The sequence below is a fragment of the Takifugu rubripes genome, chromosome 13, assembly GCF_901000725.2.
Source record: "Takifugu rubripes chromosome 13, fTakRub1.2, whole genome shotgun sequence".
In the NCBI taxonomy this organism is placed as follows: Eukaryota; Metazoa; Chordata; class Actinopteri; order Tetraodontiformes; family Tetraodontidae; genus Takifugu; species Takifugu rubripes.
Window position 1 is genome coordinate 17,492,109 of NC_042297.1, and position 25,102 is coordinate 17,517,210.

The 25,102-nt window shown below is 43.0% G+C and overlaps 5 protein-coding genes across 7 annotated transcripts; 2 read left to right on the plus strand and 3 right to left on the minus strand.

The window, feature by feature from the left end:
* Positions 1-2,828: 2,828 nt before the first annotated feature.
* On the minus strand, positions 2,829-6,758 carry dhodh (dihydroorotate dehydrogenase). The gene is made up of 9 exons (XM_011610138.2): positions 6,679-6,758; positions 5,683-5,895; positions 5,386-5,585; positions 5,154-5,236; positions 4,687-4,874; positions 4,417-4,530; positions 4,122-4,275; positions 3,880-4,039; positions 2,829-3,620 (listed from the first exon to the last, which is right to left on the minus strand). The coding sequence occupies exons 1-9, from the start codon at positions 6,694-6,696 to the stop codon at positions 3,536-3,538; spliced, it is 1,215 nt and encodes a 404-aa protein (XP_011608440.2). The 5' UTR covers positions 6,697-6,758; the 3' UTR covers positions 2,829-3,535.
* A 589-nt stretch (positions 6,759-7,347) lies between these two features.
* On the plus strand, positions 7,348-14,249 carry pkd1l3 (polycystic kidney disease 1-like 3). The gene is made up of 23 exons (XM_029846088.1): positions 7,348-7,491; positions 7,677-7,778; positions 7,908-7,933; positions 8,012-8,045; positions 8,154-8,215; positions 8,320-8,382; positions 8,831-8,989; positions 9,063-9,175; positions 9,247-9,370; positions 9,456-9,578; positions 9,652-9,868; positions 9,966-10,147; positions 10,220-10,450; positions 10,570-10,671; positions 10,787-10,965; positions 11,191-11,337; positions 11,417-11,619; positions 12,158-12,345; positions 12,508-12,640; positions 12,789-12,984; positions 13,083-13,305; positions 13,389-13,473; positions 14,046-14,249. The coding sequence occupies exons 1-23, from the start codon at positions 7,362-7,364 to the stop codon at positions 14,090-14,092; spliced, it is 3,069 nt and encodes a 1,022-aa protein (XP_029701948.1). The 5' UTR covers positions 7,348-7,361; the 3' UTR covers positions 14,093-14,249.
* An 800-nt stretch (positions 14,250-15,049) lies between these two features.
* ist1 (IST1 factor associated with ESCRT-III) lies at positions 15,050-19,405 on the minus strand. Of its 2 annotated transcripts, none has more exons than XM_003969675.3 (10): positions 19,305-19,405; positions 18,653-18,748; positions 18,365-18,545; positions 18,179-18,266; positions 17,986-18,069; positions 17,788-17,898; positions 17,534-17,713; positions 17,283-17,384; positions 16,790-16,796; positions 15,050-16,653 (listed from the first exon to the last, which is right to left on the minus strand). In XM_003969675.3, the coding sequence occupies exons 2-10, from the start codon at positions 18,735-18,737 to the stop codon at positions 16,487-16,489; spliced, it is 1,005 nt and encodes a 334-aa protein (XP_003969724.1). In that variant the 5' UTR covers positions 18,738-18,748; positions 19,305-19,405; the 3' UTR covers positions 15,050-16,486. The 2 variants fall into 2 exon arrangements, with proteins under 2 accessions (XP_003969724.1, XP_011608441.1); XM_011610139.2 differs by having other exon boundaries at positions 16,790-16,835.
* A 763-nt stretch (positions 19,406-20,168) lies between these two features.
* Positions 20,169-23,803, minus strand: mphosph10 (M-phase phosphoprotein 10 (U3 small nucleolar ribonucleoprotein)). 2 transcript variants are annotated; one of them, XM_003969930.3, is made up of 11 exons: positions 23,652-23,803; positions 22,657-23,311; positions 22,416-22,579; positions 22,159-22,324; positions 21,854-21,995; positions 21,708-21,775; positions 21,491-21,628; positions 21,292-21,402; positions 21,061-21,168; positions 20,738-20,968; positions 20,169-20,423 (listed from the first exon to the last, which is right to left on the minus strand). In XM_003969930.3, the coding sequence occupies exons 1-11, from the start codon at positions 23,747-23,749 to the stop codon at positions 20,274-20,276; spliced, it is 2,031 nt and encodes a 676-aa protein (XP_003969979.3). In that variant the 5' UTR covers positions 23,750-23,803; the 3' UTR covers positions 20,169-20,273. The 2 variants fall into 2 exon arrangements, with proteins under 2 accessions (XP_003969979.3, XP_011608443.2); XM_011610141.2 differs by having other exon boundaries at positions 22,416-22,576; positions 23,652-23,802.
* On the plus strand, positions 23,737-24,975 carry mcee (methylmalonyl CoA epimerase). The gene is made up of 3 exons (XM_003969931.3): positions 23,737-23,857; positions 24,216-24,553; positions 24,636-24,975. Exons 1-3 carry the CDS (start codon positions 23,830-23,832, stop codon positions 24,786-24,788), a joined length of 519 nt encoding a protein of 172 aa, XP_003969980.1. The 5' UTR covers positions 23,737-23,829; the 3' UTR covers positions 24,789-24,975.
* Positions 24,976-25,102: the final 127 nt, after the last annotated feature.

Genomic DNA, 25,102 nt, shown 5'->3' on the forward strand with positions numbered 1-25,102 from the left:
AGAGATCCTTAATCCACCACAGTGGACTCATATTGAGATGTGAAATAGTGTTTATCAGTTTCACACTGTGGGAAAATTGTGGGATGGTAACCTGGCTCCGCAGGTCTGTGCACCCATGCTAAGGGAAAAGGTCAGGGCTTGTCTCTGATTTAAAAACACCTCTTTACGCCCTTTCCTCCCAAACGCTTCCAACCAAGCAGTTAGTTCGTGTTTTGATCCTGTCTGTCCCAGGAAACATCGTTCTGGATACGAACAGTGATGAAGCTTCCTCAGGGTAACGGTCGGAGGCAATGTGGCGGCGATGCATCCGGGTGAGGCCTGAAATTTCTTAAAAATACATTTTGCAAACGCAATCATGCAGGAAAATCCCTCAACTCCCTGTTAGACATCTGTAGAGTTTCAACACCGATGGACCTTTCAAGGGCAAAGGTCAGCCAAAAGGTGGCTGTGAGGCCTTCATCATAACCACAAAACTACCCTCTATCTGCTTTCTCCCCTAAGATTTTCACCTAGAGGACATGTTGGATATGTTAAGCAGCAGAAGGTGCCGAACCCATGTGGCACCTTCCCACGAGGCTCCACAGCACCGGCTCTGTTTCCCATGACACCATAGTGCAGCTTGTCCAGGGTCCTCATCTAAAGGTGGTCTGAAACTGTCGAGGCACCGTTAGCATGTAAACACAACTCTTTATTCACCTGGGAGTAAAGTTTGCTTCACAGCGACGGCTCCCTTCTCGCCAGTCTTAACACAAACAATAGTGTGTTAGTCTGTTTTTTTTACTGTGGACGAGCGAGTTTCCTCCTCAGGGGGGCCGGGCTCAGCCTTAGAGATAGGGTGAGAAGCTCGGACATCCGGGAAGGGGCTCGGAGTAGAACCGCTGCTCCTCCACATCGAGAGGAGTCAGTTGGGGTGGCTCGGGCATCTGGCTAGGATGCCTTCCGGACGCCTCCCTTTAGGGGACATGTCCCACCGGGAGGAGGCCTCCTGGCCGGCCCAGGACTAGGTGGAGAGATTACACCTCTCGCCTGGCTTGGGAGCGGCTGGGGGTTCCCCCGGAAGAGCTGATGGAAGTGGCCGGGGAGAGGCTGTCTGGGCATCCCCCCTGAAGCTGCTGCCCCCGCGACCCCGATCCGGATAAGCGGCAGAAAATGAAACGAAACAAGCGTAGCTATTTCACTTTTGGGCAAAACTGGGAGGTCTACTAACAGATTCATGTCTGTGGTTGACACGTGAGTGTGTGTGATGACACACGTGGGTGCGTGTTGACACGTGTGTGCGTGTGTGTGTGTGTTGACACGTGTGTGTCAAACAGCGGTGACTGTTTGGGGCAGCGTCTTGTCATTTCTGTTTTCTTCCATCACACCTGTGACTCTGTTGCCAGGGACATCAGAGTTCCGCACCGCCGTCAGCAGGAGAATTATTGGTTGTTGTCATTAGACACAGTGCAGCCAAGGCCGGAACACTCCCACCACCACCTTCTCCATTTTAGAGGTATGACGGTAATGACATCCTTCAGAGCATCCTTCAGTTTTGATGCCCCTCCCCTCTGTCTGCATGCCTAGCAGCAATGTGCTGTGGTAACGCTGGCAACCACTCTTTCTTTTTTAATTATTGAAAGAAAGCTAATGGAAAGCTTACCAGGCTCACCCAATTAATTTCCCATTATTTATTTATTTTAGAATCCATATTTTAATTAAGTGTAACACACATCTGAGGCAGCAGTAATGGCAGCACAGCTTCATAGAAAGCCTGAATGTTCTGCTGACATCAAATCAGTGAGCAGAATTCCAATATTGGCCCTCGTTTATTTTTTTTATCTTTTTGCTTTTTTAAATGAATAATTCATTGGTGCTGAAATGTTGAACACAAAGAGAAGCTAAGCTGGAAACTTTTCTCAATTATTGCGACTATTTTCCATTTCCCCACCTTCAAATGCATTAAAGGAATGAAAAGCTTGCACACATTTTTCTTTTTGTACAGTTATGCCAACACGATTCCATATGATCGTGCAAACAGAAAGTTTTTTTTCTGCTTGACCTGCTCTGACAAGCTCCCATCTGTCACTTCTCCTCTTGGCAAACACCTTAGACAGCGCAGCAGAACTTGCGTTACATAATCCCGACTGATGAACATTAAGAAAAAAAAAACACATTTTCAGTCAGATATTAGATTCTGTAATTCTTTAGATGGTTATTTTTATCTGCTCATTAAAAATGTGGTTGAACTCCATCAAACTGAGAAGCACTGGCAAACAGCTTTGTTGGAAATGGCCATTCCGGCTTTGCCGATGGCCCCTGCAGGGTTCTTCCTGTTCCTCCTTTGAGATTATTCCAGCCTTCACATCCTCTGTGGAGCCGGTCTCCTCTGGAATCTTCTCCTGTCCACTTCATTCACAGCTTCCTCCACGCCCACGCTGCTGAAACCCCCTCAAGTCAAGGTCAAACATCCTCTGTGATCCCTTTCTAATGCTGCTGCACTGGTGGAGAGTTCCATCCCTTCACTCCGTTCAGCTGCAGCGAATCGTGGTCTTTCTGTTTGTTATTGTTAGTTACTGGCAGATTACGACTTTCCCCTCAGAGCTCAGCCTGCAGTCGTCATTAAGAGTGAAGGCTGCTGCTCTGAGGAGCAGCTGTGAGAAGCCAGCCTCATCTTCCTCCTCAGGAGGAGGAAGAGCACTGTGCCACAGGGTGAAGAAGTGAGGACAAAGATCCCACACACCAGGACAGAATCATGTCTGACACATACAGGCTTTTTTCCCAAGTCTCTCCTTCCAGAATATGCTGAATTCAATAAATCTGAATTTTAAAAAAACAACTTTTAATTAAAGCTTTGGTCACATGAGGAAAATTTATTATAAATTCCGCATGGGTGGATTAAGGCAAAATGAAAACCTGAATGAAATGAAATGCAAATAATTCACTTTTTATAGTTCCAGTAATCTGAACCTCTGATTCTTTCATTTGCAGATTTGGGTTTTCAGTCCTGCCAGGCAGAAAACTGCAACTGGGAACAAGGTGAACGAGTTGTTTACCTGGTAGGTTTAAGTGGATTAGGGTGTCCCTTAGAGTTTAGTGTTGTAATAGAATTCATTGTTTTCTTATGACCCAAGCCTGGATTGTGTTGTTTTACATTCTTTGATAGTTTTGATCAACAGAATTCTGAATGAATCAAAGGAAGAGATTAAAATAGCTGCATTCCTCCACTTTTAAGAAGTAAGACCTTAGGACCGTGGAAACCAAAACTGACATCATTTGGGCTGAAATAAATACACGAAATACAAAAGTGTGTAAATTAATGATATATCCGTGTGGTTTCTGTCCTCTGCCTCCCTCAAATGCAGATCACATGTTCTTTATTCACACGTGCGATGTGTGAAAGCACGACCGTCCATTTCTAAAAGGGCCTGGAAGTACAGAGGACAGCCAGAAAATCATAAATACTCTGCATAAATCCCGCTTGAGTAGATTTTACGGCTCGTGTTGGAGAAGCAGCACAGCAGATAACTGTATTTCAGCTATCGTGTGTCCTTTTTTTTTAACTCGGCTTCTGACTGGACCTCTGTTCCGCTGCTCTGTGGTCTGCTCCGACGGCCTCGGACACGCTGCCGAAGCCTTGTTCCCTGAGGAACAAAAACATAAACCAGAGCACAAGTTGAGCCATAGTTTTAGTGAATTAGCAGAAACAGTCAATCCAAAGCTGACAAAGGCTGTAAATATTTATTTTAGTCTATTGAGCTGATTCCTTTTCTAAGCAGATGCAATCATGTTTCATCACCTGATCAACAACAGTAAAATGATGGTTTATCATTGTTGACTATATCGTTTCCTGATAGCTGCTGTATTGTATCTTCAGCTGTTGACCTCCACATTCACACTTACTTCAGAATCTGCTCCAGTTCTCGCTTTATCCTTGTCACTACTGGTGGACCCTGATAGGTCAAAGCGGTGTAAAGCTGAACCAGAGACGCCCCGGCACGGATTTTGTCCATGGCATCCTGGCCACTCGCCACACCACCAATTCCCACTATTGGTATTTTACCTACAAAATCATGAAGTGGTGAATTTCCAGTGTGCTGTCTTCATACCCAGGTCAGAAATGGACAGAGGCGTGTAAACGGTACCTTTAGTGAGTCTGTACATCTCTCTCACAGTATCGGTAGCGAGGTCTTTGAGAGGCTGGCCACTCAGCCCACCAACCTCAGACTTCTGAAGGTCCTGAAGCGTCGCTGGCCTGGACACAGTGGTGTTAGAAACCATCAAACCATCCACTCCCAGCTGCAAATACACAGCAGACAGGACAGAAGGTCAGTCACGGGACCATTATGCACTGTAGCTAAGGATCGTGCAACAATTATGCTCTTTGTCACCACCTCACTTTTTTGTTTTATTGCAATAAAAACAAAATCTTCTTCCTACCACAGTGACAACATCAGCAATGTCTTGTTTGTCCTGCGCCGTGAGATCAGGAGCAATCTTAACAAGGACGGGAGGTTTGCACTCGCCCTGCATGGCATCACGCTCCTTCAGCACCTGAGCAGATTGTAATAATGTGGCAATATATCAGATTAGGTCAGATATCAGAGAGACTGAGATCTCTCTGAAGCTAACCCTGCTAATGTGCTAACATAAAACTGAAATCTTTTTTATGCTTATAAGTGTCGGTTTTATGGTGGACATTTCAATTACCGTTTTTAGGAGCTGGTGGAGCTCCGCCTTTCCCTGTAAATCCCGGAGACCTGGTGTGTTGGGACTGCTGACGTTCACCACCAGATAGTCAGCCAGTGGGCCGAGCGCCCTGACCCCCTCTAAGTAATCTGCCTTTGCATCCTGGGAAAGCTTGTTCTTCCCCAGGTTAATGCCCAGGGGAAGGCCAGCTATGAACACACAAAATATCAAACAAAAATAGTCACATTGAGACGCACAAACACAGGCAGGGCCGTCAGACACATGACTCAACTGGGTCAGAGGCTGCTAATGTGCTAAATGGGCTGTGAGTAGGTATGGTCCAGACACAACAAGCCGTGGCACAAGGGCAGGTCAAGACCACTGACAATTAGTCCCATCTAACAATGAACAAATTTATATCTGCCCAAAGACATCTGATAAAAACAACTTTTTCAAGATGAAGAGGAAATGGTGCAACACCTGCTGACCTTTACTTTTCTCCCACTGTGCGCTTCCTCTGGCCTTCAACCTCTGCTGAGCTTCTGCTAACCCACAGCTGTTGAATCCGTACCTGGAAAAACCAAACGCAGCGCAAGGTGAAGGCTTTATTTAAGCAGAAAAAGCAGTCCGTTAAATCTACTCTTCTATGTAATATATTAAAAATAAAGTGACCTCTTAAAGATTACATATGAAGCTAAAGCAACAGCCAATCATAACTACCGATTGATGATGGCTTGATCTGCAGAAAGTCGGAAAACACGCGGTTTGGGGTTTCCCTCCTGGGGTTTTGGAGTGATTGAACCCACTTCAACAAACCCAAATCCTAATTTGTATAAGCCATCCACCGCCTCTCCGTGCTTGTCGAAGCCTGCAGCAATGCCAACAGGATTTTTGAACTTTAATCCAAACACATTCACTTCCTGCAGGAAAAGAACATTTTTCACTGTGTGTCTGATCTTCATGACATTAATGGAATTCAATAAAGTCCTTTCACCAGAGGAAAAGTGACAGGCCTACCAACGATGCAGGGTCCACGTAACGGTTCACTGGAACCAGACCCAGACTAATCATTTTCACTGCCCACACATGTGCAGTCTCAGGCCCCACAAGCCGCTGCAGTAGGGGCATCAACTGGTTGGCATAGAAACGCTCATCTCCGATCACAGTGAGGTAGGAAGCAAATAGAAAGCTCCCTGAACCGATGACCTTCACAGCATCTTTTAACTTCTTCTGTTGACAAGAGCATTGCAAAATTAATGTTGTGTCACTAATATGTGCAAATGATAAATAAATACTTCAATAAATATGTGGATAGATTGAATGAGGGCACATGGGAAAAATAAACTGCCATCCTGTGTTTCATTGTACATGCTGGACGCAGTAACTAAGGTTACCTGTACAGATGTGGGATGTTTACGTGCATCTGTCATCACATTGTAGATGGCTGCTGAAATGCTAAATAAAGGCCTTCTTTAGAGCCAGTATCATTTTTTGTGCATATGTATTAGTGTACCCTCGAAAACTATTGATTAATCACGTGATTCTGTTGATATTAAGACAGTTCTAGGTAAGACAACTGGAGTGCTGTTAAGAAGAAAAATAATCCAATTTAATCTGAGTGACAGTGTCAATATATGTAATGTAAAAGCCTATAGGGCCGTTTGACATTTAATTACATTTGTAATATGTACTTATTGAGAGGAATTGATTATTAAACAAATAACTTGTTGGTTTGTGCATTAGCTATCGATTTAAACAATATGCCGTATCAAACGTGACGTCGTGATTTGTTTTAGAACAACCAAAAAAGTCTTATGCAGCAAGATGCCGCAACTGTATGATTATGTATGCCATTAAGTAACGTGTGGTAACTCAGCGAAGCTAACCCCGCATAATCTCACTATTACCTCTTACATTAAGTAACTGAGCAAATTAGTACAACATTGAGCCAATGTGTTAAGTTAGTTAACCATTTATATAAAAAGTTTATTATCCAAGTGTCTTTGAAAATACCTTCAGATGTCCCGCCATGGACGCGGAAGCACGGAACTGCACTTCCGGAGTAGTCCCGTTGTCGACGGCATTACTTCCGTCCCAAGCTCTCGCGATATTTCAGAGCTGCGGTACAGCTGTGGGGCTTCTGGCACTTAAGACATTTATTAATATGAAGATAGATTCAGTGTTGATATGAGTAAATTGGAGCAAAATGATAGATTATTTTATAAACTAAAAATACTTATCACAATAGTAGACATAATTATATCTTTTGGCTTTTCTTGGTGACATTGGCCCAAAGCTGAAGTCTGAGCATAAGACATCCGTGGTTGTTAAATGGCGTTCCTTTACACTTTGCATCTTGTTTGATTGCCTACACTGATTTACCTAACTTACTGAGAGTATATCCTTTTTTTTTCCTTGTAGAAAGTTCCCTAATTTCCATTAGGCAGACAGAATTAAGCTTGTTCAGATGTTCTCCCTCCCACAGTTCCTGTAGCACTATGTGTAAATTACATTTGGACACATTTCTCCGATTTGGCTTTTTATGGATTTCGGTTGGAATTCTGATTTCTCAGGAAAGGTCTGAGGCCTGTTCAGGCAGGAGTCTTCCAGATATGTGTGAGTTTGTCTTCAGAAATACTTGTTTTGAGTTTGTTTGGGAATCCACAACCTGGTCCCAAGCAGACAACAGCTGTGAAATGAGAGGAGGGGAACTCCTGAAGGTGACCACCAGCCCATTGAAAATCATCCTGAAAAACATCACCAGCGACAGAAATATCAGCCGTTTCACCTGGTGGCTCGGGGAACAGGTCCAGGGAACGGCTGTAGGTGAGTAGCATCGTAAAACTGTAAGTTTCACTTCAATTCCTTTTATTGTCAAGATGTTCCATTTAAAAAATATATTCCATTTATATTTATATATGCGGATATTGCATTTTGTAATTTAGTTGGGCTGTCTAGATTATTTATACCTGTTACACAATTGCAAAAAAGTTGCTTTTTTTTACGTGCAGAACAAGTTTCAAAGACCAGCTGCACCTACATGGAGTTGAGTCCTTTTCAGGTCATCACAACTTCACACTGCAACCAGAGTCGAGGCTTCCTCTGCACCCACAGTACGCAGCAGCCTCCTCATCTTTGCTTCAGGCTTTCTCTTCCAGAACAACTGAGTAAAACATCATTTAGTTTAGTAAATTCAATACATTAAAATATCCGTTTCTTCTTCTGCTTTGTTTTTTTTAAAGATTTGTGGTCTTCTTCAAACCCCAGGGTGAGAGAAATCACTGTTTCACAGCTCTGCTCTGGGTTGAAACTTTATCTTAAATTAGATTTTTTCCCTCCTCTGCAGAATAAACTTGTTCTCGGTGATTCAACTCCATCTCGTACGTAAGAGTGAGCCATTTAAAAATCGCACCTTTTGAATGAAAATTCATAAAGCTCAGCAGGTATCGACTTTTTCTTCTCTCCCAACTTCAAAAATATGATTTAAGGGATCAGAAGGGATGTAGATGAGATGGGTTTGCATCGTGACAACATCAACATGCTTCTCCAAGTGAGTCTTTTCTTAATTATTCATGAACCCTGAAGAATGTTTCATCTGGTTTGGCCGTCGTGTTGGTTATGCAAAGCGTTCACAAATGTGGTCTGCTGAGACAGAAAGCTGATGAAGAGCTGCGGCGAATGGAAACGACGGTCGGGGAACCGACAGACACCAACAGGGTGAGAATATTCATGTCTGAAAAGCAGAGCGGAAGAAAAAGGAAGGCTAAAGGCAGATTGTTTCTACTTAAAATAATTTATACTTTGACTAATACATTAGAATCTTGACTTTAATGTTGTCTAAGTTACGTTTCAACAGTTTCTGTTTTATTTTGCTGCACAACATTTAAAAACCAAATTAAATCTGCTCAACAATTGTTAAATTGCAATATTTCGAGTCTGTGCCTGTGTTTGTTTGTGTCCAACAGCAGTTAGATGCACAGATTGAGTTGAGATTGTGTGCTATGAATATAAAGGAAGGAATTCTTGACTAGGGTCACTACTTGGGTTTGGGCAGTCAGTGCAGATGGGTCTGAACCCCCCAAAAGTTCTGTATTTCTCCCGAAATACAGTGCAGATGGAAAGTGCAATGTGCAAATGTTAGGGTGTCGCTGTTTCTCTCTTACAGAAAAAATTCATCAGATATTTGTTGGAGGGCACTCTAAGACTGACTGCAGAATTTGCTCTGGGAAACAGTGACGTCATCAGTCACATCATCAACTGCAGTACCGCCATTCTTCTTCTCTCAGAGACAAAATGTGACATCGACACCAACCCCAACCCGACGGTCCGTTGGCTCGTGCAACTGAACTATTCCTCGCTTTGTTTCGCTAATGACGTTGCCTGGTTTCCCTCCCCAGTCCTTGTTTGAGGACGTCTTTCAGATCTTTCACACAATCACGCTGCTCCTAAGCTCAAACTCCGTAGAGTCCTTCATCATCAAGCACTCGATGGGCACCATGTATCAGAGCAGGTGAGGAGCGCACACCTGCATGCTGAGCATTTCTTTAAGTGATTCTCTTTAAATGTGTGTCTCTGATCCAGTCACATGCCCGCTGACCTCGACAATGTGGTGTTGGGCTCGCAGCAAGATGGCGAGTACATCAAACTACCGTCCTTTTCAGCACTGAAGTCTCAGATTAGAGGGCAAAACAGGATCACCACACAGGTCCGTCTGTGGTGTGATCACACCTGTGCGGTGACGCCACTTTACTCGCCGTGTGCAGACGGTTAACACACCTTTGTCCTCTCAGATGTCAACATTCTCAACAAATCCCCACCCGTCTAATGACAGCATCTCTGGGACGGTGTGCAGCCTCGTGCTCAGCGAGGGAGACTTGGAAATAAAGCTGACCAATCTGACCGAGATGATCGAGGTAAACCCGGTCTGTTTGATCCAGGATGCTAAAGTGTGCGTATCCGTATGATTGCGTTGCTTTTTTCCCGTAGATCTTTATGCCGCGCGCCAACACCTCACCCATCACATATAATACCGTAGTGCTGGAGAAAGACACAAAAGCGTTGACCCGCTTTAACATGTCTGACCCCAACATGACCATCATCTTCCACGTGGAGCCCAGCGCCAACGTGTCGCTGGTTCTTACGCTGGCTCAAGGGCTGCCCAACCAGAACCGTTCCAGCAGCACGGTCACCTTAAACCAAACAGGTTCAGTCAGCACAGATGGAGCCTCAGTCTGATCACAACATCCAGGCCTTTTATGATTTACACCATTTACACTGGCTGGTTTTTGTAATGTCAACAGGAGGCTATCGCTGGATGATAACCCCAGAGATGTTACAGCAAACTCCTGGGGTTTGGTATATCACCACCGGGCTCTTCAGTTCTGAATGGGAACCAGGTCTGACTCTGAACATTTCCACTTTCATGACCAAGTGTTTGTACTGGCACACAAAGGCGGAGATGTGGAGCACCAATGGCTGCCAGGCATGTGCTGATCATCGCGTTTGCTCTCAGTTTGTGAGGTCCTGCTGTCATCAGCCAGTGTCTGTTGTGCAGGTGGGAGAGAAAAGCACCCCGGTGCGGGCGCAGTGTCTGTGCAACCACCTCACCCTGTACGGGAGCTCCTTCTTTGTGATGCCCAACGACGTGGACATATCTCGCACGGCAGATCTGTTTGCCACCGTGTCGCAGAACTACGTGGTGCTGGCGCTGCTGTGCGCCTTTTTCGGGCTTTACCTGATCACCCTGCTGTGGGCCTGCTACTCTGACCGCAGGTCACGCTCAAAGGTCAGTCGGAAGAGTGTATTATTATCAGTTGTGGCCGTGCACAACTTTTACCAGTCAGAACAACAGCAGGACTTTCAATTATATTCCCAACATTAATGAAGAGCCATCTTTTCGATCAGAGGAAGATGACTCTGCTGGAGGACAATCACGCAGGTGCTCTGTACAATTATCTGATCAGTGTCCAAACTGGCCATCGCAAGAACGCCGGGACGACTGCCAATGTAAGTCTCTTTTTGTTTTCCAGCTGCACAACAATAGCTTCCATTTTTTTCAGCCAGGGGATTCAGGTGAAAATAGCATATGAAGGCTGATGGATCCATTATTGGTGTCCTGTAGGTCACCCTGAAGCTGAGTGGCTCAGAGGGAGAGAGCAACATTCATACCCTCGCCGATCCTGACAAGCGTGTCTTTGAGAGAGGAGCTGTTGACTTGTTCCTGTTGGCCACCCCCTTCCCACTGGGCGAAGTGCGAAACATCAGGCTGCAGCACGATAACACTGGAGGTTCCCCATCATGGTAGGACACACACACACACACACACACACACACACACACACACACTCTCACACACACTTAAACACTTTAGTACTAGATGGCACTAGTTCAGTAACACCCTCTGACATGCGCATCAGGATTTTTCCACAGTTTTCCATCAGTTGGTCTACTGTAAACTGTATTTCTTACCAACAGTCCCAGTTGTGGGTCACATGCTGGTAAACATTCACTGGTTTTGTTGAACAGGTATGTGAACAAGGTGACGATACAGGACCTCCAGACGCGGCAGGTGTGGCACTTCCTGTGCGACTGTTGGCTGAGTGACGACCGTGGAGATGGCATCACTAAGAAAATGTTTAATGCTGCAAAGAACAACGAGATTGCCAGCTTCAGGTGGACAGGCAAAAATCTTCAAAAATCCCTTTTACTAATTGATCAGTGCCATTAAATTCTTTTCTCGTGTCTCCCTCAGGAATATTTTCCAAAGCAGAACTTCGACCGGCTTCAGGGACGAACACATCTGGGTGTCCATAGTGGACCCTCCCTCCCGTAGCCCTTTCACACGTGCACAGAGGGTCTCCTGTTGCATGAGCCTGCTCCTCTGCACTATGGCCATCAATATTGCTTTCTGGAACATTCCTGTAGATGAGAAATCCCCAGTGCTCTTCTCAATAGGTGATTTATTGAGTCTTAACCCTCCTCTCTGAGTTCAATGATGCTTCAAGTCAGCCTACTCTCCATCTTGTGTGTAGCAAATTCATAAGTGCATGTGTGTGTGTGCTAAAACATTCAATAAAACATAATGAGACAAACTAAGAGCGACAGTCAGGGCTACAGAGCTACAGTCTGCTCTCAGAAAGGCATCATGAATTGTTGTCAGCTGGCATATGGAATTGTCTGCAATATCCTACAGAGTCAGTACAAGCCTCACAGAGGTCAAGGAAAAGGGCGCGTGGAATGAAGCCATAAAGATAAATTCTAATCCTGAATGTGTCTAAGTGAGCAGCTAAATAAGCACGTGGGTGTATGCAGCTATATCTTCTATAACATATTCACAATCTAAGAAAACGATTTTCAGGTATGAAGTAACGTCATTGGTTTTTGAACTTGTGTCTCGGCTTTTGTTCTCATCGTATTTGTCTGTATTTCTTCTGAGTTGAGTATTCTTTGCCCCCCCCCCCCCCCCCCCCCCCCCCCCCCCCCCCCCCACCAGGGTCGTTGCAGATCACCTGGCAGGAGATCATGGTCGGCGTTGAGAGTGGCCTCCTCATGTTTCCAATCAACATCCTCATCATCACCATCTTCAGAAGCATCAGACCTCGTGTCATTTCCAAAAACGATAAAGTTAAATCAGAGAGGAACTTGAGACCTTTTGCAGTCACGGTACCGAGTATTCTAAAGGTGTGTTTCCCTTTGTGATCGCAAGCCATTATTCTGCCATATTTGTTCTTTTTGTACATCAGGCGTGTCTCCACTGCAGGAACCTCCCCTGAACGGCCATTTACAGGAACCTTTAAGCTGACTGACCACTTTATTTAATGTGTGGCTGTGCCTCCTTTCTAGGATACAGAGGAGGTGATTTCATGGGTGAGCAGAAGTGCAAGAAATAAGCTGTCAGACGTGCACAGGCTGGAATCCACTGCTGACCTGTTACCTGCCTTGGACAGGCTACATGAATTTATTCAGCTCATGCAAGGTGATAACGTTAAAAGAAATACTGCTTTTATTTAGGAATAATTAAACAAAAAGACAAGTTATTAAAAAGGTTGATATGAAAATGGATCACAAGACAAATCGGCAAAGAATTTGTGCTGTTGATCTTTGTGTGGGTGGATCTCTTATAGGAGAGAGTGAGAGTGACCTCCACTGGGTCTACTGCAGCAAGTTCCTTCTCGCTGGTCTCAGTCACCTTCTCATGTGTCTGGAGAAGCTGGATGGAAAGAACTTCTCCAGTCCAGAGGAGTACCATCGGACCCTCAACACCACCAACCTGTTGGTCCGCAAAGCTGAGATGGTCTTAACCAGCCACCTGGCGTTCAGGTGGCTCAATCTCACCTACTTTTAAATACCGTTTTTCTCTGTCTTGTGAGTGTTGTGGAAAAGTTCAAACATCTCCCCTATATGCCCCCCCCCCCAAGTCCCCCTGTGATATTGAAGAAGAAGAAGAAGAGTGCAGTGGGTTGCTGGCTGCCCTGGTGGTGTGTGTTCCTTGGTTGGTTCCTCCTGCTGTCCATCAGCGGGGTGTCCACGTTCTTCACCCTGTTGTACGGTTTTGAATACGGCAGAGAAAAGTCCACCAAGTGGGTCATGTCTCTGGGCCTCTCGCTGTTCCAGAGCATCTTTATACTGCAGCCTCTCAAGGTGTCCGAACCCGTTCGTCTCATTTTCTTCAGGGTAATGGGGATCCAGTGGGTCTAAGACTTCCTTTTGGCTCCACTTCCCAGGTCATCGGGGTTGCCGTCTTTTTTGCTCTGCTGCTCAAACCTGTAGCTTTGGAGGAGACTGAAGAAATTGAACAAGTCTTTTTAGGTAAGAAAGCCTCTGAGGCAGCCCTGGTTAAAGAGGTGGTGCAGCCTCACGAGGTAATGCGTGTTCTGCCTTCAGAGCTGTAACATCAGCTTTCTGTTTCATGAATTATGCACGCGACCTGCAGCTCTGTCTCTACGTCCTCAGTATCATGACTGTTCACCTGGCAACACCAGTGTTTCCCATCTGTCCTCTCATGCCTGCTGGTATAGTCAATATTGTATATTGTGCAGAGGTCAAAGGACAGAATTTACAAGCGCTTATCACTCTATATTGTTTTATGTAAGGTCTGTGTTTAGGAGCACAAATGTATGCAGTATAAAACAAAAAACTGAGGTTTGTTCATTAATTTTTGTTTTACCATTCTGGACTGAAAGAATGATTTTAGACCTCTTATCATAACCCTCCAGTTACCGTTTCTCTCTTTCAAATTAACCACCGATCACGTTTTCTTCTTCTTCTTTGGCAAATAGCTTTTACCTCTTCTTTTCTGTCCTACTGTCTCTTTGTGTCTGTGTCCTTTAAACACGTACAGGGAGCCCGAGTTGTGATGCACCCTCTTGTTTATTCAACAGAACAACAGTACAAGTGTCGATGCTACACTGGCAGGGAGATGCTGTGAAGATGCTGCTAGCGTTGGACATGCTACCGCCATTACCCACAATGCCCTGGCCTCATACACACTCTGTTGCACTTACAGGAAGTTTGACTTCTTAGCTGAATATATAAAAAATACATATATATATAACACATTCTGGTGTTTTGTATGTGTAAAGAATCTGTGGTGTCTGAAAATTTGAGGACATTCTTCTAAACTATTGTTATTTTAGTGCAAAATTGTTCATTTCATCACATCACATTGGTGAAGTACATTTATGGTACACATAGCAGAGACCAGTTATACATAAAGGCTTTAATCTTTGGGCTAGTATACTCTAAGATGCTAAACATGCTGGTGCATGTTTCAGCTGCTTCTCGTGATTTCTCACCGTCTGTGCAGTAACCGAGTCCCTCTGGACATCCAGACTGTAGCCAGGTTCTTGCTTTTAGTGAAAGATGAGCGCGCTCGCAAAGATCAGCCATCATTTTCTGTTTAACACGCCACATTAATGTAACCATGTATGTTTATCAATGGAAATCATGTTTTTAATCTATAAATGACTTTTAGTTTACAGGGATGAGGATGTGTGATTTTATTTCACTGTCAAAACGATATTAATTTTAGTAAAAACAGGATGGATGGATGGATGGATGGATGGATAGATAGATAGATAGATAGATAGATAGATAGATAGATAGATAGATAGATAGATGTACCATCTATAAAGAATACTATTACTCACTTATCAGTGACGAGTTTGGCTTTTCATTGAAAGCCTTAAACAAAAATCTATTTCCTGTTCTGAAAATGTCGCATATTTTTAAATAGAAGAAAATCCACTTCAGATTACAGCCTACAGGTTTTTCAGAGGCTGCAGCATTTTCAGAACTAATACTTTTATATTGGCGACCTCTGCTGGTGACCTCGGGACTTTACATCTTTGTTGTGAACAATAACGCGGAACAATAAAACTCACACTTCGAGTTTTAAATAACGTTTTATTAAATTTAGATTTTCATTATATAGTTGAGGTGGTGACACTTCTTTTGCAACAAGATACACTTTTGTGTCCCGGGTGAACAAGGACAGTGATTTGATCACAGTTCTGTAGTGTTATAAATCGCTTGCTTTACTGAAATACGTGTAAAACCAATAAATCAACTGGTTGGATCACTGAAGGCTTTTCGGGTTTCTGTCACACAAGCAGGGCCAGGTGTGGCCAAGCTGCAGCAACGCGTCACATGAACACAACAATTTTATCTGTCAAACATAGAAAAACCAACAACCACCTCTCCTGGAAATAGACATGTTCCATTCACATAAAAAATAAAAAAAAACAGAAAACTTTCTATGGTTAAAATGAAGCATGAAGGAATTGTATAGATACAGATATCATGAAGCCAGTGTTGGATAAATCCCTAACCCCACCACTGGCAAGGCTTCTGATGGGACAGAGTTGCTAAGGCAAATGCAGCGGTGCACGTACAGTGTCTAAACAAACAGAAATCTCTCTGTATACACCTCAAATATTTGTGGAAAAGGGGAAGTTTCTGAAAATAAAATCAAAATTACTCTGCACTTGTCCATCATTCAGGTTCTAGTGTGTGTTAATGTATACACTTAGCATGTTTCTAATCACAAGCTTTTCCCGGGGCCTCAAACGCACCATCGCTCTGATATAATACTCCATAAAGTGCAGCAATTTCCAATTAGAAAATGTCCACCCCATAATCAGATAACCGTGAGACGCCGATAGTCTGGCTTCCACCTGTTCTCATGACCTCATTTAAGCCCAACCCTGGAAACATTCTAAGGTAATCACTACCGCAAATGGCAGCGCCATACCAACCAGTGTAAACTGGTCTGGCTTGTTTGACGGGTCTGGGACTAGAAAAGGTGGCAAAGCTCACAGTGACACAATATGTAGAATAAGGGTCTGTGTTTTTATTACTGTTGGAATTAAAACATCAAAGTGTATGATATAGCAGTCACATTAGAAATAAAACTGAATAAACGTAGGCGTGACCTTTCATGAGGAGCGTAGAGCAGTCAACACCCAGATGGGTTCTTGATGAGTGTATAACTGAAGAAAGCAAGAGTATAGAAAACTTTAAAACATAAAAGGTACTCACTGGTACTAAGAAAATTAAGAAACCTCTGTTAATTAATAAGGTCAAATAATAAACCCCACCCCAAGTAACCTGGGCCTATTTATATAAATGAGGTAAAAGTACATTAAGTTCTATGTAAGATCACTTCATTGGGGAAAGAGGAGGATGCAAGGCCTGATGGGAGATCATTTGAATATTTCCAGTTTTGTTCTGCAATGTGTAAGTGACTAAATGGGCCTGTGTGTGTGTGTGTGTGTGTGTGTGTGTGTGTGTATGATCTGGGTGGGCGGAGGGGAATCGGGATTTAGGTCTTCTTTTTGAGCTCCTCAAAGCGCCGCGTCAAATCGTCAAAGTCGATGTCATCGGAGTTTGTGGGGTGTCCGCTGACGGAGGAGGTCGGGAGTGTGTCAGGAACGGACGGGAGCTCTGGGAGAGCGTTGCTGTCGAATGCCCTGGATGTAGAGGCAGGGCCTGTAGGATAGGAGAGCTTGGGCTTTAATTCAAATAGACGATAAAACTAGAAACTTAGACAATATTTTCTGCTGCTCTTACAATCATTTGACTGTTAAAAACAAGGTATAAAACTTTAATTGCTGGTAAAACTCACCAACGGCCTGTGAAGGAACAGAAGGCTTAACAGTCATGTCATCAATCTGAAACCCACAAAAAACGGTTAAGGGTTTATCTCATCTTTGCAGGTAAATTTTTTTTAAAAAGGATTTTAAATCGCAGGTGTTAATAACAGGAGGTGGAATACAGCATTTACAAATTACAGCCAGAAAATACCAAAAAAGGGAAATCTAAAGGGGAAAGCCACCACATGAAGCGCGTTGAAAGGAGTTATCTCCTTTTCTTAGCTAATCTAGACTGTTTCAAAGCGCTTGTTCAGTTTAATCCCAGTCAAAAGAATTCGGTTAGTAAGAAGATGCCACAAACAAGAGCCAATCTGGGCCTAATATGAGTCTTTATAAAGTAAAGAACACATAAAACTGCAAGCAAACTGAACAAACTGCTCTTCCCTGAGTGTCTGGCCCCCACCCTGTTGGTCTGTCCATCTGTTGGGAACAGGAGGGGGGTGGCAGGAGAGGTAGATCACTTACGGACTCGTATGTGGGGGGAGATGTGGGCAGTTGAGGGGGCTGCCCTCCTCCTATTGGGTGGGAGAAGTTGTTGTAGGTTCCGACTTGAGAATTAAACTGGTTCTGGGGGAAAAGTTTAATGTAGTTATTCACCATCTTAATAGAAATCATCTAAACTGAGTGAATCATTCAAAGAGGATTAGAACATAGAATACAGAGAAAAGATACTTTACAGAGGTTCTAACAGCACGTGATACAAATTAATGCCTTACGGTTCCATTAGGAGGAGGATAGTTAAAGGGTGTTGGCATGGGCATATGCATAGGCATGGGCATATGCATGGGCATAGCAGAAGGAGGAGCGGTGAAACCTCCGCCGCCACCGCCCCCTCCGCTCTTTTTGTCGTTGTCTACATCGATCAGGTCTGCCTCCTCCCCAGGACACACCTCAGCCTGACAGAAGAATGGATTCCATCAGAAGTAAACAAACATAAAGCACATCCTTCATTGACTTCTTTAATACTTACATGGACCATTGCATCTGGTTCGTAGGGAACGTTGTAGTTTTTGGCAATTTCTATCAAATAACGCTCCACCAAGATCTTGGGAGGGGCCTCCAAGCTGAGTTTATGCATCAGCTGTCGACACATTACTCAAGTCAAATTCTACTGTCTCGAAGAGGTTTTATTTTTTTTATTTTTTTAAAAACAAAACACAAACAGTACCCTGTCGTTGACGGTGCCAATCTGGTTTGTTCTGCACAGCTTGCCATACTCCTTGCTGTATTTTGCACATAACTGCTCTGACACCTAAAAAAAGACATTAGGAAATAAATGGTCTAAAAATAATTTGGGGAGATGCTTAATATGTTTCTGGCAAAGACGGCTGCACCTTAAGACATGTAGCAGTAGTACTTACAACTTTTAGCTCTGACACCTCTGTCTGGAGACGAGGGGCTGCCCAGATGAGGGTGGACACTGCTTCCTGTAAGCCTGGATCGAGTTCTCTAAAGAAAACAGGCCACCAGAATGAACACCTGTCGTACCTGATAAGGTGTATTCAGAAACAGTGATGTGTTTGGACCAGGTGGAACAAAGGACTAACTTCATGGTCTGAATCAGGCCAAAGCGAGCCAAGAGCAGGTCACAGTAAAGCTCCAAGATCTCCATTGCTTCCACCAGATAGTCCTCTCTGATAATGTGCTCCACACGGATACGGGCACGCTCATCTTTACCAGACGACAGGTAATCGGCAATCTCTTTTCTTGCCTTTTGTGCGAGCTCGGCTACATGGGAGAGCGGATAGAAAGATGTAAATCACGTCCAAAACCTAGGTACACCTACAAACAAGCAATGGAAAATAAGAGACATCTTTCTGACTTGGTAGCCTTACTTTTCTTTTTCTCAAGCAGTTTCAGTCGGTTGATGACCAGCCGGAGGTTAACTTTCAACCTGTCTGCTTTAAATGCTCCAAACATCGTGAGGTTGTCTGCAAAAGAGACATTTGATGAACTGATTTAACAAGCAGGACGAGGAATCCAACCGAAACCCGACCGAGGTCCCGTCTAACCTCCACCCTACCTCTGCTCCAGTGAGTCACTTCCTCCTGTGACCAGCTGATCGCCGCAAAATAATTACAAACCACTTTTTAAAATTAATTTAAAAAATCCAAACATAGATTGTCAGTGTGGCGACCACGAGCTAAGAATCTTTACTCGCTAACAACTCAAAGAAGTTAGCTTTAGCATGACGTGAAGTATAGGTAACGCAGGCAACCTCGTGTGAAATTTTTAACTTAAACGTGTCGGCTTGTTTGACAGATACGGACTTGGACATTTGAAACCACTTTAAGTCACCAGAAAGGACGTTTGTGTTGCCAAGACGGACAGTTAAAGGTCTTACATTGTAGACGTCTGCTAAAGTTAGCAAACACAGCGCCAAATAATATTCAAGGAAACTGGTCAACAAAGCTCAGATAGTTCAGACAATGATATAAATAAATAAAGTGTGAAATATGAGAGGGGGGTAAACCAAAAGAAAATTACCTGTTAGTAAAGGATGTGTAACTTGACTCGTTTTCCTTCCCTGTTGTCGTCTGCTTACTTCCGTGAAGCTACTGAGGGACGTAATGGTAAATTTTTACGCGTGACGTCACGTATCAATGCACAATAGGCCACGCCCTCTGAAGAGGGCGGTGCCGTTAAAGTCTCGAGACGTTTGTTTCTATTAATAGATAACGATTGATATGTTAGAATTAGTAAATAAGTATCCATAGAGGTCAAACATTTTAAAATATGCAGAGTCACTTGTATTTCAATTACTTTTAAATCAAAAGAGCATCACCTAAAGTGGATTAGGCCCTTAAATCACAACATTATTTTGCTTATCACAAAAACTTCTGTGTTTTTAATACATGTATATTTTTTACTTTAAAGATATGAATCCTTTGTTTGATGAGTGTGGTCGACAGCTCTTTTAAATCAAAATCCATTTTTTCCACACTAAACATTTTTACAAGGACTATGGTCATCCAAATGAAACCGTTAAACCTTCAACGTATGTGTTTATTTATGGACTGATTACTGTATCAGGTCTCCTTTGGTACAGGGGAGCTGTGGACCAGCACCACTAACCGTGGAGTCTATTTATGTTAAAAACATTATTAGGACACATAACTGTTTCTTGTGCACCATTTGTCTTTCACCCTTCCAGGAATTTCAGCCTCTTTTCCAGGATTCCAAGTATTTTAGGACTAGCAGGTCCATAGAAATTAGACTTGATATTTATTTACTGGTACGTTTTCCCAAGCTCCACAATAATTATATTAATATAATCTGATATATGTTTGTGATTAAAGTTGTATATCTACAATTGTCCACTTTGACAAATTAAAATATTTCAACTTGATCTACAGTATTTTAGTGGTGGAAACATTTATTGCAGTATATTGCAGCTTTCTTACAAAATATGTACAATATTTTTTTTTTTTTCACAATTCAAAATAAAGATAGTTTTTATAACTTGAGCTTGCTGACAGACACCTCTTTGTTTTTCTTCTTCTTTGAGGTTTGTTCTTTTGCACTTTTGAGCTGAGTTTTCACTTGATCCTGCAGCTGAGAGAAAAAGGCTTTAGACGACCGCAGAGTTTTGTCTTTTCCTTCATCCTGAAAAAGAACAGCAGGAGTTTAGTAGTTGCAATTCATAGAACACAAACAACTGTCTACCTTATACCTTAAAGGATCAGTGTTTGCATTTAGGTGGCATACAGTTCCGAGGGTAGAGTTCACAATTACAGCAATCTGTCTTTCATTTCAATTTTCTAATCTACTTTTTGTATTAAAAAAGGAAAATTACAGAGCATCACTGCAGCACCCACAGATGGATATCTGTGCGCGAATAATATCTCCTGATTAAATAAAAATGACAATAGACAAAAAAACAACACTATTTTATATTGAAAATGGAGTTAAAAGCTCACCTTTAGAATTGTGGCTTGGCCTCCTTTTGAGAGTTTTTTCAGGTTTTGTGCAACTTCTGCCTTTGTTGGCTTGTTGTTCTCCCCAGTTTTGCTGGCTTCTTTAAGCTTCTGTCTCTTTTCTCTCTCCTTTATTTTTAGATGTTTCACCTTCTTCTTATGGCGTCTTTCCCTCTTTTTGTCCGTTGTTGTCTTCTCGGTGTCACCCAGAATGTCTCCAGCTTTGCTCTTTTCCTTTAGTCAAATTAAAGATGCATTAAACATTCTGTCTAACTAAACACACATGCGATAAAATATCAGAAATGACAAGGGGAAGGTGAACAAACCTTGATTTCTTCTGGTGCGAGCAGCGTACCGTCGCTAGCACTAACTGGAGCCACCTCCTCCATTGTAACTGATGGCAGGTTAGACACAACTTTGACCTCAGGAATGTGCTGGAAACAAAAAAGACAATCAAAATGTGGCATTCGCAAACAGAATCATGTAATTATCATACATTTCCCTACCTTTACCTAACAGGCATTTTCTCATGTGTAAAACTTTTGGTCGGTACTTACGGGCTTAGGTGTGAAGTGGAAGTTGGAAAGAGCGTCCAACTTGAGGAAAAGTGTGTCCATACATTTTTGGATTTCAACATGTGCTGGATTTTCCTCCTCTTCTGACTTATTCTGAAATAAGAGAAGACTTACAGTATGCAGCAAACATTCAAAATTCATGAAAAACAAAAAAAGGAAATTATGATTTTAGAAAACAGACCTGATTCTGCTTGAGGTACTCTTGCTCATAAATCTGTGCTAGACTCTGCTTGCTCTTCTCATGGTCCAAAGTCAGCCTTTTCTTGTACTCAAACACGTCCTCTTTAGGTTTCTCTTTACGGACCACGTCGTCAAAAGCCTGTAACAAACATTTAAAAGGCTCTATTATTAACCCAGAAAAACGATCTTACATACTGTCAGACAAGATTGTCGGTAACCTGGTCTTTAATTCTCTGTTTGATGATGTCTTCAAGTAGCAGAGTGGTTTCCTCTGTGACGGCAGGTGCTAAAAAAGAACACACTCATGTCAGTTTTTATTAAGACAGATGATCTCACCATACTAAGATTGAGTCTGGAGACATACCCGTTCTGGACATCTGTTCAAACTCCACAACTTCCTCCAGCAGGCTGTTTTCTGGGCGAGCCTGTGCCGTCACCTCTCCTGATAACTGCCAGGGCTTTACTGCCAGAGCTGAATTCTCCAGCTCCTCAATCTTCTTTGACATCTGCAACAGGATTGGATCATACAAGCAGACCATAATGAGCATGGCATTGTGACTGGTTTCATGAGTCTTCTGGCAATACAAACTGTCCAATGTTCATGATTACCCGCATCAGCTGATAGTTAAGGTAGGATCTAAGGTTAAGGTAATAATCCTTACTGTTTACCTTTTCTTGCCGTTTCTCAAATGATGATTTTGTTTCAGATATTTTGCTCTGACTTTTTCCTCCTAAAATGTCCCCAATGTCCTCTCCCTCGCTGTCCTCCTCCTGCTCAGGGAGGTTAAAGCTCACTTTCTTACTAGACGCTTTGGACCGACTTGTCTCTTCATCACTAACAGAGAGCAGACATGTTAGAAATAGACATAAAACCAAAATTGGTTTTATCACATTTAAAAGCCTCAGTTTGTGTCAATCACACGTACATATCATAATCCTCGTCATCCTCTTCATCAGATTCTTGTTCTTCTGCCTCTCCACTTTCATCTACGTTGTCCTCAACATCCGACTGGTCATCGGCTGCAACTGGTTCACTATCCACAGCATCAAAGTAGTCTTTGTACTTGAGATTCCTTGAGCTCCTCATCTGCTAAAATACAACAATAAACTGTACATTCTTCAATATTAAGACATGATAAACTTGCTTGAAAATTATAAAATACATACAGTGCTTTTCTTTTGTTTTTTTGTGGCAAATATCTGATCAAAGTTTTGATTATCATCATCAGATGGCAGATCCTGAAAATAATCTACGTCATCTTCATTCCCATCCTTTCCTTCACGTTTGTCCATGTCGTCAAGAAACGACTCCATCTCTGACAATTTGAAGAATTTGTCATCAACCTCGGAGGGAACAATTTTGGTTTTATTTCCGATACGTTTCTTCTGATTCTGTCGCTTTTCCAGAGCATCTATGTCAAAATCTAAGTCTGAGTCCTGATCTGTGTAATCCTCTGATCCCATCTCAACCTCAGAAGCCCTTTTCTTGGATGTCTTGGGTGTTATCATGTCTTCTTCTTCTTCTTCATCCACCTCTTCTTCATCCATCTCTTCTCCCTCGTCATTACTAATCTCTTCCTGGTGCTTTATCAGCAATGTTAAGGGTTCATCGAACAAACCCTCCTCGATGGCACTATTAAAGTGTCTCAGAACAGCTTTGTTCTGCAGCTCCAGCTCCTGCCAGATCTGCTCTTCATCAAAGTTTTCCACCAACAGCTCAGTCAACGGGCTGCCCTTGTAATGTCCAGGCTCCTCAGCTTTGTGGAGGTCATACAGAGTTTTCGTAAGAGAAGTAAAATCAGTTGCCACTCCATCTTGCAGGCTGAAAAGATAGAAAGACAGATATTTGATGTAGAAACAAAGCAAAATAACTGAGCAAGAGCGTATGTTATCATCCAAGCAACTACTGTATCATTCAATCGTCATTAGTAGTAATTATGTATGTTTTTTACAGCTCAGTTTGAATGAAGACACATTAATATACGTGATTTCCTATCTGAGACGCTGCAAAATTTACCAATAGCGCTCAGTGTCAACTTGAAAGTAGCCATCATTGCTATCATTCGATTTCATTCGAGTCCAAAGACAAAATGCTTAAAAGGTGGGAAAAACATAAATGGCAGTTCTTTTTAAACACGATCTTTGTGTTAACAAACACGCACCTTAAAAAGTTGACTGGCTGTGCCGTATTGGCATTTATTTTCTTTAAACAATCCTCCAACACGGTTACTAGCGGTCCACTAGCCATCGTTCCCCACATGCGTGTGGTTGCCGTTCCGTGTCACAGGTAAACAGGCTCCCTGGGAAACTTCCGCTGCACTTTAGTTCCTACATACAAACATGGCGTCGACGCTGCTGAAGGTTGCAGGTTGGTTTGGATCGGTGTTAAATTTGTACTTTACGATAACACTCGCGGTATTTACTGTTACATTTTTTAGCAGCGCTCATTGAACCAAATCACATCTTTAAGTTTGTGTAATTTTCGGATTCACGGTATGTTTTTATGCTTTATAACGATGTGGGGTTTTTTTCTGCAGAACTAACAGATCTATCTACAACTTACGTACTTTTACTGTTGATTATGATCAGTGTTTTCATCATCTGCCTTATTTTAAGGTCTATAAATTATGAAGTTAAATTTATGGGGGAAAAAAATCTTGTTCCTGGCACAACATAAGTTAATGATTTTGACTGATGATTGTGTTTTCAACTTTGTTTTCCATTAGCGGGTTTTTGTAGATCTTATCGGATTCCACTTGCAAGGTCGCTCTCGACGACCGCACCCCTCCACCAGGGGGTCCCTGGACCCTTGTGGAAGCTGGGGAAGCTGAACCACATCGCAATTGCTGTTCCTGACATGGAGAAGGCCACTGCGCTCTATCGGGATGTGCTGGGGGCCACAGTGAGTGAAAAGGTTCCCCTGCCTGAACATGGCGTCTACACAGTGTTTGTGGAGCTTGGTAACACCAAACTGGAGCTGCTCCATCCACTGGGGGAGAAAAGCCCCATCGCTGGCTTCTTACAGAAGAACAAGTCTGGAGGGATGCACCACATTTGTATCGAAGTAAGAAAGCACCGGTGTCTTGCTGGAACCAGTAGGACCTTTATATCCCAAAATAGATCATAATCACATATTGCTTCCACAGGTCCAGGACATCAACGCTGCCATTGTCGACCTGAAGGCCAAGAACATCAGAACTCTGTCAGCAGAGCCTCGGATAGGTGCTCACGGGAAGCCAGTGATGTTTCTCCATCCTAAAGACTGTGACGGTGTCCTGGTGGAGCTCGAGGAAGCCTGAACGGGACCGTCCCGTCTACTCGCAGCAGTTATACGGATTTCTCTAGTGTCCCTCACAGATGCTGTTCTATCTTCATCAGTTCCCCTTTAATGGGAATTTGTTTTGTGTGATGTGATGAATTATTTTGCTTACAGTCGCCTTGCACTTCAGTCATTTGTACAATATAAAACAAATTCAACCTTACAATGAAAGAGTTTTGACTCGTGGAGTTTGTGTTTTAAGAATGTGTTCAAAGGATCTTAGGGTTCTTTTAGGAAACGATGCTGTTTTCAGCCATTTCCGTCACAGCCTGTAGTGAAAACAGGTCTGAATTT

Bases quoted from the DNA above. Each gene is read 5' to 3' on its own strand.
- dhodh (XM_011610138.2), bottom strand. The intron at 5,586-5,682 runs GTAGGCCTGTCA...CTTTTCCTGCAG, and splicing joins ACGTGGACCCTGCATCGTTG to GAAGTGAATGTGTTTGGATT. The intron at 4,875-5,153 runs GTCAGCAGGTGT...GTGTGTTCATAG, and splicing joins ACAGTGGGAGAAAAGTAAAG to CTGGCCTTCCCCTGGGCATT.
- pkd1l3 (XM_029846088.1), top strand. From the start codon at position 7,362: ATGAGAGGAGGGGAACTCCTGAAGGTGACCACCAGCCCATTGAAAATC. The intron at 8,046-8,153 runs GTACGTAAGAGT...ATATGATTTAAG, and splicing joins CGGTGATTCAACTCCATCTC to GGATCAGAAGGGATGTAGAT. The intron at 9,176-9,246 runs GTGAGGAGCGCA...TCTCTGATCCAG, and splicing joins GGCACCATGTATCAGAGCAG to TCACATGCCCGCTGACCTCG.
- ist1 (XM_011610139.2), bottom strand. From the start codon at position 18,737: ATGTTTGGAGCATTTAAAGCAGACAGGTTGAAAGTTAACCTCCGGCTG. The intron at 17,899-17,985 runs GTACTGTTTGTG...ATGTGTCGACAG, and splicing joins TTGGCACCGTCAACGACAGG to CTGATGCATAAACTCAGCTT. The intron at 16,836-17,282 runs GTAAGTGATCTA...TGTGGGTTTCAG, and splicing joins CTCCCCCCACATACGAGTCC to ATTGATGACATGACTGTTAA.
- mphosph10 (XM_003969930.3), bottom strand. From the start codon at position 23,749: ATGTGGGGAACGATGGCTAGTGGACCGCTAGTAACCGTGTTGGAGGAT. The intron at 21,776-21,853 runs GTATGTCTCCAG...GTTCTTTTTTAG, and splicing joins TGAACAGATGTCCAGAACGG to CACCTGCCGTCACAGAGGAA. The intron at 21,629-21,707 runs GTTACCGACAAT...TGTTTGTTACAG, and splicing joins AACAGAGAATTAAAGACCAG to GCTTTTGACGACGTGGTCCG.
- mcee (XM_003969931.3), top strand. From the start codon at position 23,830: ATGGCGTCGACGCTGCTGAAGGTTGCAG. The intron at 23,858-24,215 runs GTTGGTTTGGAT...GTTTTCCATTAG, and splicing joins GACGCTGCTGAAGGTTGCAG to CGGGTTTTTGTAGATCTTAT. The intron at 24,554-24,635 runs GTAAGAAAGCAC...TTGCTTCCACAG, and splicing joins TGCACCACATTTGTATCGAA to GTCCAGGACATCAACGCTGC.